General features: G+C 34.2%; 1 protein-coding gene across 1 annotated transcript in view; it reads right to left on the bottom strand.

Moving 5' to 3' along the window:
* Positions 1 to 2,887: 2,887 nt before the first annotated feature.
* Positions 2,888 to 12,142, bottom strand: part of LOC117235233 — a 29,739-nt gene continuing 20,484 nt past the window's right edge. The window contains exons 3-4 of the mRNA XM_033497070.1: positions 8,779 to 9,038; positions 2,888 to 7,766 (exon numbers count right to left, since the gene is read on the bottom strand). Of these exons, the coding sequence (XP_033352961.1) occupies positions 7,667 to 7,766; positions 8,779 to 9,038 (360 nt within the window). The 3' untranslated portion in view covers positions 2,888 to 7,666. The remainder of the gene's footprint in view (positions 7,767 to 8,778; positions 9,039 to 12,142) is intronic.

The raw sequence follows: 12,142 nt of genomic DNA, 5'->3' as shown, positions 1-12,142 counted from the left end.
TTTTAAACATATTATGTATTTTTAAATGTTTCTTCATTTTATGACAATTAGAACCATATTTTCTGTCGTAATAGTATCTTTATTAATTGCTATCGATAATCTTTGCTTACAAAATATACAGATTAACACAACTTTCAAGCGACAAGGTAATAATATTCCAGATAAAATATTTGTAATGTGTAATAGCCATTAGTAGAAGTTTTAATACGTTTACGATGGCGAAAGGGAACATCGATATCTGGTTAATTTTACTTTCTTCCTCTTATTCCTGCTTTTTTTTATTAATATACTATGCCAGAATAATTTGTGCAATAAAAATCCATTTTTTCTTTTATTTTCTTTAAAAGAAATCAGAACCTCGTTACAATCATGCATACATTAAACAAACTAGTATATCAACTCGATCAAGATTCCTTTATTCGAAAGTGATGAAACTGATCGATCTATGTTTATATTCTTAATCATACCTTTTCTTTAGGAAGTCTACGTTATTTTTCAAATACTCTCTGGCAGTGATAAAACAGACTAAACTTTTCATACGAAAAGTTTGCTTTATCCCAGTTGGTTCTTGAGAGCCATTTTTATTAATCATTAGTGTTCAACTATATTATTTAAATGGAGGAGCAACTCATTAATAGTAACGAAAAATTGACGTAACTTTGGAATTCTTTTTACCATGTGCTTTGAAATTTGTGATTGCAAAATGATATATAGCAATGTTTAATTATGGAGACAACGCTGAATGGACTTATCACGGACATAACGATGAAAAGTTACGCCATCGTGAACGTTTTATCATTATTCCGTAAACGTTATTGTGATATTTCTAGTTTTAAGCTTATCGATAAAACTTTCTCGATTACGTGTACTAATCGGCAATACGATAGTGTATTTCGTGTCGTTACAAAATTTTCTTTGCATTAAGCCGTTTTTCTTAAATTCCTGTGTAACATATAGCGCCTCGTTAATTCGTATCTGATAGTGAATTCCGTGGCTAAAAAATCGGCCACGGATTATATGAATGCGCGATTAAATAACTTTAACAGAGTCTCGTAATCCATAAAATCAAAATACAATATTGTCGAATCAATTTTAACTTCAACTAAAATATGTGTGAAATATCGAGTGGGAATTAGAAATACAGAAGACAATCGTAATTAAACATGAAATTTGTATGAAATTTTTTTAAATCATTCTCGGTAGCAACTTCTCTTTTTTTTTATCAGACACGGATTAAAAACTGTCCACCTTTAGTAACTTCAATTAAAATTCGTCCTAACAATTTTGTCATGACATCCCAATTGGTCATTAAACACGGCTACTTATATATAATAAGGATAGTAACAATAATAATCATCTTTTTACGGTCGTCGAACGTCCTCTACGACTAACAAAAAAATTATCATTGCGCGTTGAACTCATCCTACCCCTGTTTTTTTATCACCTTTTTGTATCCTTCCTTTACGTATCCTAATATTTACAATAAAAAGTACTCAGCGTGTACCGTGGTGTTCTGTGGAATAAGCCAAAGATGTAAATACACGCAATATATTTTCGATTCGTTCATCTAGCTTTAATAAGCGACAAAAAGAAAAGTTTTGATATTTAAAAGAGACAAATCGTGTGATGATATCAGCATTCGACGGCAGAGACGATCTCATAGAGCACCATTATAAAAATTCTTACAGCTAAGTGTGTGCGTTGAATGACTTAATATTAAACTGGATACCAATATGCAACAAGAAATCTGTTCTCCTTTATTAATTATAATTGTTCTGTGCAAATAAAGTATGATAGACTCCCACCGTATAAATCATATACATAATTTTATAATTCTTATTATCTTGAGTGAGATTTGTAATTTCGATGAATTTATGATAAATTGAAGCAGTTAAAAATTATTGAGAAACGTGGTTTAGTCAATTATGAAATGAAAAAAAAAATCAATTTTAAATGTACGATGCATTTACGTTTAAATTATTGCAAAATCAGGATATCTATCTTTGGTTTTATTTTCAATTTTAATAATATTTCTAATTAATATATGAATGATATTTTCCTTGTTGCACCTTACCCAGATTCGTTTCACATTAAGTACTACCATGGGAGCAATATTTTAGGGAGAAATACAATGTCTTGAGACATTGATCATACTGATTAATGAAGCGTCAGATAAGGAGGAAACTAACTTTGCATTTCGAAATGATAAGAAACTATAACTTTAGCAATGACAATATCCTTACTGTTCTGTCGTGTTTTATACGCGAAACGAAATGAATTCGCCAAGAACAGAGGAGAATCCAAATCTTTGTTTCTCCCAAAAATATTTCCATCGCCCTTTTCCCCTTTCATCTATTACAAATTACTTCACGTTCGAAAATAACTGCTTGCTCGCCTAGAAACGTATTCATATTTATCCATCATCGAAACTATTCGTTTTTGCTAACTCCTCCTAAGATTTATGTTTATATATGTAAAGGAAGCGGACATTTTACAAATTAAGGCAAACGTCTCTCACTGTAGAAGGAAATCTCAGCGAAAATGGGATGTCGTTCGATAATAAACGAATGTTCAGTAGCGGCGTATCTAGCGTCGTTTCAATCGCTCTTTCCCCTTTTTTTTTCTTTTTTCTTTTTTCTCTTACTCTTTTTTTACTTCATTCTGCTGTATATACTAATGGCAATGAAAAAATAGTTATCTACGTATCGCTTGTTTGATAGATATGTTTCCTTCGAAATTCATTGCTCGTTGCAAAAAAGAAGAAACGTACGCTCTACCCTTTGTTGATCCTTAATTAATAAGACAGAACGCCGATCGTATAAATCATAAGACAAAATCGATATCTTACATAATTAAATGGTTCGTTATCACACACGCATTAATTTCCCTTAACTCTCTATTAAATTGCGAAATTTTACATTAATGAGGACGTTGCTGTTGAATTTTTTGTTAAGGTGTTGTGACAGAGCATTGACGTAACTTGTTCAGCGTTCGTTTCCTTAATCGAGGACCAAAAAAGATATGGTTCCGAAACCACGACCATTGTCCGTGAACGAAAGGAAAAGATTTGCAGGCGCGAATTTGTTGCTCGAGAATTACTCGAAATGAATGCTACCTCGTCTATCCACGTTCTATGTTTTTTTACTTATAGTAACTTACGTTAGTTACGTAGTGTTATCGTTTAATCTTACGTCATTATGTTCACGATTATTAGCGACACGATTGAGAACGAGATCGACTGTAATAATTTAATGACATTTTCACGTAAACAAATGCTGATTAATTAAGCTGTTCCATTCACTTCCATTCTCAATGAAAGATGACGTAACGCTATTTAAACGTTCATTAACGCTGTTAAGCGTGAGTTTGTCTTTCTTCCTTGTTGCAGGAATTCACAACACCGTACGCATCGTTATCGTTAGCCATCAATGAGAAAATCGGTAAAAATTTCGAACGATAGATTTTTCGCAATGTTCGTGTGCCTGGATTCATTCTGTACGCCCAGAAAATGGTAGTTATCGATCGGCATTACACGAATAAAATATTAAACAATTATTGTTAAAGGAGACCATATACTATGGATATGATATTTATTCGTTTGAATCGTACGGAGAGCTGAACGCGAATCATAATGGTGTAAGTCAATCCACTGTTTTACTATTATATAATAACAAATTTGTAATTCTTCAAGTGGTGAAATTGTATTGCAAGAGAGATGAAAGTTATAACTTCGTTAATTCGGAAACTAAAGAAACGATACTTTTAAGAGATGCTTGCATATTAAATATAGATTTCCGAAATCTTGACTTACGCCATTATGAATCTCATGACCGCCACATATAGATTACTTTTATAATTGAAATTTATTGAATACATTGGATTTTAAGCTGTTTAGAACTGTTATAATTAGACTGCGGATATTTATACAAATGCATACCTATATAGAGGGTGTGTAAAAAAACAGGATTTAAACAGAAATCTGTTTGTCCAGTAAAGGTTTCTAAAATTTAACGCTAATATATGATCTTTTTTACATATATGTATATATAAAGTACTTTTTGGTATTATCTATCTGAAATTATTATGTATAACTTCTTAATTTTGTATCGTAATAGTATTATTCCATTGAATTGATCGACATCGGAAGATTATTATTCGTAATGCGTATTCTAATATTAAATCGCACTAAAATTTGTAAAAATTTTATGAATCTAATATTTCTTAGTTATTTATTAGGAAACGATCGTCTACGATAGTCTGGGCGTGTATAGAGAATCGAATCCTCGAATGTGAATTATCATTTATAATTATACGCATGAAATAGAAAATGTAATATGATTCTAACAGCCTTTCTGGGATCGATACGATCGTTTTTTTCTCGAGCAATTATCCCTAAATTCGACAATATTTTTAATCGCTCTTCGAGAGTCTCGTTCACTCCATCATTTCTTTAACAAACGAACGAGCAGCCTTAACGCCTATGGACTAAGCCTAAACATCGATTTATGTTTCGTAATATGAAGCACATAATTTATTAATATTCGTTTTCCGGTATGTTTCAGCATTCGCGGCCTCATTGTTCGGCTACGACACGTTCAATTTATGATCGAATTTCCTTCGAATCGTCTTTCGACGATCGATGAAAACCACGAATTTCTCTATAGTTATTTCATGGAACGGAATAATATATTACCGTGTTCCACGATCTCGTATAACGGGTGTCAAGTAGATGAACCGCGTTACATTCGTTTCTATCATGCCACGATTATTATGATACGACATTCATATTGTTGCACGATGAAAACTCTTGAAAACACTCGTGAAACTGTTCTTGGTGAACCGCGAGGAGAATTTCGCTGGAGAACGATGCTCGAAATCATAGAAACGTGCGCCGCGAGAATCAACGAAACGGTGTCCGAATGAAACACCTAACAATCCTGATATGATTTAAGTACAGTACATAATTATCTGTACACAAATGTCCGCGAAATGAATTACTAATTTAAAAGACACGTGTATACGTAATACGTATGTATATGTATGTATATCGCGAACCTTTGCTCTCGTTTTGTTCCTTAAACTCTCTCATGGTATTTGTCGACCATAAAAATATTTTATGAAATATATCGCCGCTCGTAAAATTCACTAGATTATTAGAACGTTCGCAAAGTATCTCGAGCGAGGTCGGCTCGGTAATCATTTTCTTTTTTCGTTATTTTAAACTATTCAAATATTTACGAGACCGTAGATCTTTTCATTTTCGTTCTCGTTACTCGTTTTCTCGCCTTAATTATCGTTTTTCTTGTTCGAAACGTATCTCATCGAACGCAAACAGTATTGACAAGATATTGTAGCGATAATTTAGCAGGAACTCGATATCCGAAAGTAACTGTCGTTCTCCGTTTACGCGGTATACATATGTACGGCTATATAGTTTTGTGTGGCCTTAGAGGAGCAGATGGATGTTTAAAGAAACTATGCAAATTAATTCTAGGTATGATATCGTTATTATCTACATAATGGTTGAATGAAATAATTTCTAGTTCGTTCGCAAGTTAATCCTTGTTTCGAGAATTAATCGCTTAATTAGATATGACGTTTTCATCAGTTAAGAAGTTCTTTTTTCGAGATATCGACTCTCGTCACGCTGTTTCGTGCATACAAATACATATTCCTCTCCGTTTACCCAAATTCTTCCAAATCTTTTTACAGCTACTACTTAATAGTCGAAGATATGTGCAAATACATCATGCGGTGATAGATACTTATAGTGTGAAAGTTTATTCACTTAAACGTATTACTGGCAAGTGGACGGGCACCAGGTCCCGACTAAAAATATTTTCCGAGTATCTGCAGGGTGTCTGTTGACTGTAACAAGGCCGCTCCAAGCTACTTACTTGGCTCGCTTGATCGTTTCCAAATCGCTAAATTCTAAACATCACGCGTCATCAAATGCATGAAACTTATTTACTGCTCTTTTCCTTCGCGTCTCGATCTTCTTTTACCCTCTTGTTGTCCCTTTCTCTTCGTCCCATCCTTTCATTTCGTGAAGTGATCAGTTGCAATGAAGTAATCAAGTGCTATAATTAATCTAAATTTTTATACAAAAAACTTTACGATACATGATTTCTTTATTTTTTTGTCCGCGGCACGTCGACCGATCGATCTATATTTTTATTTAAATGTTTTTTTCTCTAATAACGTTTAAACGGTTAACGTACTTGAGAGTCAGACTTGTATCTTGGCGATTTGAACACAATGAAGTCTCGAACGAAATTGCTTTTTTGGTCTCTTGTGGTAAACGATGTTCCGAACAATCGAAAACTTTCAGTGATCGTTAGCCGTGAAGCAGCCTTTGGATGTTCCTGGTGACAATTCGATCAGCCATCTACACAAATCTTCTCCGATCATTCCTTTGTCGAAGATTCTTCGAAGATTTCTACACGAACAAATAAGCTAGACTCCTCGACGACGAATGTATTCTGCTGTGTTCGTTCGAGGGAAGACTAGTTTCGTCATTGGTATAGTCTTCAACGAGTATAACCAAAAGGCAGATCCTCTTGAGATTCGCGCGTACGAGTCGATTTCGTCATGTTGAAACTCTACTCTTACCCTTATCAAACGACAAGTGGTGCAAAGACTCAGCTGAAACGTAATTCGCGTGCATCGGGTCTGTTTTCGCAATTCTCGACGCTTTTGCGAGCCAACGAACGATCACGGGATTAACTATACTTGAAATACATTACACGATTACTCTAGTCAAAACATTCGTACACAGGATCGTTCGAAACAAGTGTGCTGCTGCTATGAAACGATAGTAAAGTCCGCACGTGCTTAAGGAAATAAGATCCTACAGTGAACCGAGAGAGTTTTGGACGACGATGAAAGGAAGGCAGCCGGTAATTAGGTCCCTTTTTGCTTTATCTTTTGCATATTTTATGCGAATTGAATGCCACTCGTTCTGTAACTTCTCCATTCAAACTCTCCGATTCGTCCAATCGATTTACGAAGAAAATGTTCACGGTTAGAAGGGATCGTTAGCCCAATTGATCACCTTCATCGTCATCACGTTATGCCCCTTTCAAGTAGTAGTCAACATTTCAGCGTCTTCGGTTAATATCTTCCTTGCCGGTGTCGTCGACTTTTCTTCGATTCACATGTCGAGTTTCTGCTGCATGATCTTTTATTCGTGTTCGGAACAATTGGACCCGAGTCCACGAAGCAACAACAACGGTCAATCAATCGTAAAGAATGTACTATGTGTTTGTAGGCGATTCTATCGCGTGTGCTTATCAAACGAAAGCAACGTAATCGTTCATGATATTCATGATGTTTCGCTCGATCGCCTTAGGGATACCGCTTGCACCAAGCTAAAGGCAAGACGTGCAACCTTCGTAGAAAGAAACAGCTCTTGGTACGTGCACACTAGTCGAAAATTGATTTTATCTAAAAAGTCAAGCTGACCGTACGCCAGTTTCCTTTTTTCTCGCCTTTTTCGATTTTTCTGCTTTTTCTTTTTTATTCTTGCTTAAACCAGACTATGTTCTCGAGAGTCGTAACGATGCGTGTAGAGAATGGATGAGCTAGTTCCTGGCGACGTCGATGACGATGGCGTGTTCGAGCGCGATGGTGACGATGAATGGGCCTTCTTCGAGGCCGACAATACCTAGGTATTGTGTCCCTGTTTGCGGATTTTATTCTCCAGGGCGGAGGTTGGTCGGCCGACGAGATCTTCCAATTCATCAGGCGTCAGCACTGTGAAGTCTCTGTTTGTGAAAAAATATTCAGCAATGTTACTACTGCGTTTTATTCACTTATTATAAAGTCTTTTCTATTCGTTTCTCATAAACTTCAAACTTTCTCATTTAATCCTTATTCGAATATCAAGGGTTAATTTCAAAACTGGAATTGGCTTCGAAAGTTAGTAACTCTGCGGGAAAGTTTCGTCGTTTACATCTGATTTCTATTATTTTCATCTCGGGCACAGAGACGATGAATGCAGATGGCAATTATCAATTTGTTACTAAAAGTTTAACGATAAATACGCTATTAGATAATGATACTACTTTGTACGAATACCAGAAGGTAATGTTATCGCGTGTGCGTCGCGATAGAAAATTTCTAAATCGGTTTTGAAAAGAATGACTTGATCTGATCCTTTTTGATTCTCAATTACTTCGATCGTTATCTTCTGGATAAAAAATATTTAAAGAATGAAGATGACATAATTTCAATAAAAAAATAAAAGATTCTTATGCTAATGAAGTTACTGAATCACTTGAAAAATGGAATACGATCTCATACAATGATAGTCATCGTATCACAAGTTAGCGAATAAGTTTTAAAACGAGTAAGCAAATAGGAACATAAGAAACAATAGAATTTTTCGACAGATCTAATATTAATAATTTTCTTTGATTTATTGCAAGATTTCCCTAATTTAAAAAAAAAAAAGAACTATCTCTTTACGATTTCAAACCGATTACATTACGTTTGACGCGACAACAATGTTAAAATATATCAAATGAATCAAATATTTACATTAAATTTTATAAATTTTAATTTTACATATACATCAAATTTTATTGAATGAAATATTCAAATTTTCCCACATTTATTCATAAATTAAGTAACAGAGGAAAATTGTATCGATGTTTTCTCTCAATCAACGAAACAATAAAAATTTCACGAGCGATTAAACAAGTCGTCTATGATGCTCGTGTCGTCGTTTGTATTATTTCAGTCGCAAAACATAATCCGCACTGCGTCCGGACTCACCTGTGTTGAGCCAAAAGCATGTCTATGCTGGTAACACTTCTTTGATGTGTTCCATCCTTCTGACCAGCCTTTTGTTTCTTGATGCACAAAGCTCTGAGGGGCGCGAGGAACACGCCAATCACCAGCAAACTGCATCCAACGACGATAAGGGCGGTAGAGTTTTGTGCAGCTTCTGCACCAGGTGCAAGTTGCACCAGACCGACCACCAATACCACTGCGCCCAACAGCAATGATCCAACTACCACGTGTAAAGAATTGACCTTCGAAAACATTGAAAAAGCCTGAATCAATAATCAGCTTCATAGTTTATACTTTACGTAGTTTATCAGATTATTCTACGAGTAGTATGAGTATATTAAAAAAATGACACTGTGAAACAAGAATCTTTCTTTTTAAAGGTGAGATTGATAGTAACTAATAAATAATTAAATAAATAACTGATACATATAGAGATTGAGAAATTAATACGAATAATAGAATAATTATACGAGTTAATATTTGATGGAATTTAAATTGATTGAAATTATGTAATTGGAATGAAATGAATCAAAATAATTAAATTAATAAAGTGGAACATCGTCGTAGAAATTGGATCTGTACGTTCTTTAATAAAATTTGTATTGTTTATAAAAATTTATGTTCTATACATATTATCATAATTCTTTTAGTTTAATGAAAATCAAGTAACCATTTTCAATATTTTTAGAATTCTAGTTACTTCGAACACTAAATTCTTTTTCTTAATTATATTACGATACTGTTATCTTGCGAAATAATAATTTTTCTCCGTCTAGACGTTCTGTAATTTCTTCGATTTATTTTCACTTTCAGTGCTGCTTTGATATCTGTATTCATCGTGATCTAAGCAAAATGTCATCGACTTTAAATTTCAAGTTTAGACGTAATCTTCAAAATTTTTCAAAGAATAAAATTCTATACCTTCCATTTATAAAAGAATTTTTTCCACATTTCGTACGGTTCTTTGAAAGCGTACTTGTTCTTTTGTTCTTTGTTGCTTGTTCTTTTCCTACAATGTTTCATTGTTTAAAAGATAGTTTATTTAATGTTGTGTTAGCTGCCGTTAGCAAGTTACTTTGCTAAATGCGAGCTTTAACTTTGAAGGTTCCTCTTTGTGAGGAATTTTCCTTTATATGTAGAGTTACGCGAAAGCAAACATTGTTCCCAGTACGCTGCGCAGGAGTGGATCGACTTAATTAGAAATAGAATTCTTGAAATATCCTGCAACTGAGAAGTTAAACGAAGAAGAAACACCAGAACTTGGACGCGCGACGTCATGTTTAAAAAAACCTATTATTAATTAAATTGTGATGGAATAATTAAACGGATAGCTATAGTATCGTATTAATTTTTAGCATTCTCTTTATGAAAATCATAACAAACAGAGAAAAGCGTTAAAATGGCATAAAATAATCTATTAAGCATGCGAGCGCATTTACGCTATGTTTGAGCGATGAAAAAAAAATGGTTTGAAATAAGAGATAAACAAAAGAGCTTTGAGCACTTTTTTATATATTTTATATATATTTTTTATAGATTATAGGGACAACGAAAAGGAAATGCTTTCCGGTTTTTTCTTTTCTTTTTAATTATATGCTAATCATTCTGCTCTCAAAATATCCGTATGAAATTTGTAAATATTACCTGAAAACATTTCAATGATGATTTACAACAGTTGTAATTATTGGAAAGTTCGTTAATAAATTCGCAGAAAATTTAGATGGTTCGTTTAAGGCGTTTTCGTTTCATATTCAAGGATTTCTGAGATTACTTTCAAATTTTCAAGGCGGACGAACATCCAAGGGAAGCAATTTCTAGCATTGAAATAGTGAAAATTCGAGCTTCGCATTTCCCCTCTCACTATCCATAGATAATATCGAGTTTCAAGGCTGAACCTTGAAGGTTTTAATGAATTTCTCAAATTGCATCATTTTGCTAACTAGCAGATTTCAACTTAGGTTACCGTCATGCGACGTTAACCAGCGAAACACCAAAAACTGTATAATTTTCCTCATATGGTGGGTAAAATTCAACTATTTATTCAAATCTATCATTTTTTCAAATAAAAATCTGTTAATTTCATTTATTCTCAACTTATTCCGTTATTCATGAAAATCTAACTGATTTTATTTTCCTTCGTCAACGCAGTCCTGGTCTTTTCTCTCAAAAAATAATTTTTGAAATCAAATTTAATAAATTCACAGCTCGTATACATTTATATTCGATCTTAACTGAAACTTCGCCTTTGATCCTACTACAGCTGATCTTGCTTTTGATGTTGGATTTGTTTGGAAAATTGAAACAGGAAATAACGTATATTAAAAACGTTTCTTTCATATTTTTCTCAATGTTTTCCCAACAGGAAAGCAGCTTATGCCTGAAATAAAAGTTAAGAGTCCCCCGTTGAGACGTTTCCTTCTAATAGTAATCATAGCAATAAAATAATATAGCCTATGATACATTCAAACTCGGAGAAATGAATAGACTAATCATAATCTTTCAAGTAGAAAATGTATACAGTTGCATTCATCACGAAATTGTATATTCCAATGTCAGAAAGATTATAACAATCTATATAGGAGTATTATCTATTAGTCTGAGGGATTCAAACAAAATTACGACAAAATCACATTTGCAATGTTTTAGAATGTTATAATTCGTAGCAGTTCGAAATTAAGTTTCTTTTCAACCTTCCAATCATCTAAACTTAATATTCTCACTTTCGCTTCACTCCATTCACACGATGTACGCGAAAAAGAATCTCAAGACAGGAAACGTATAATTATTATCGTAAAAGTCCATTAATCATTTCACAACAACAACAAATTCCTTCGTCCAGAATAACGAAAATAACAAACACTGTCTCTACACGTCATAGGATCCACATCGTAAAGCATCGTGTCGACGATAACAACTCCATATCTCATCGCCCTATTATTATCCCGAAAGTTGTATTAACGACGACGACGACGAAGAAGAAGATGGTCGTTTAGATGTAAAAAAAGAACAGCTAAATTTAGCGTCGATTATCGGGGAAGGATGTTCATAAAAATTACCTGCGGAGGAGGTGCGCGGTGAGAGGCGGGAAAATAAATTCCAAACAGGACTCTATGTGCTTTATCGCGTAGTTACGGGCCGCTTCAACAGAACGCCCACGAGTTTTCAATGACGTCATTTTCCGCACGCCGCGCCGCGTCCAGGAAATATTCAATTTCTGTCCTGGTAATTCGCTATGCTACAACGGAGAAACGTGGCGCTTCCATTTTTCCATGGAAAAATTATGCAAAGGAAAAATCGTGATTAATTTGCAGCCGTTCGCATCCCCCTGTCGACCAGAGACTTTCGT

This window comes from Bombus vosnesenskii, unplaced genomic scaffold (genome assembly GCF_011952255.1).
Source record: "Bombus vosnesenskii isolate JDL3184/JDL3185 unplaced genomic scaffold, Bvos_JDL3184-5_v1.1 scf7180000013314, whole genome shotgun sequence".
NCBI lineage: Eukaryota > Metazoa > Arthropoda > Insecta > Hymenoptera > Apidae > Bombus > Bombus vosnesenskii.
This window is presented reverse-complemented; position numbering and strand designations above follow the sequence as displayed.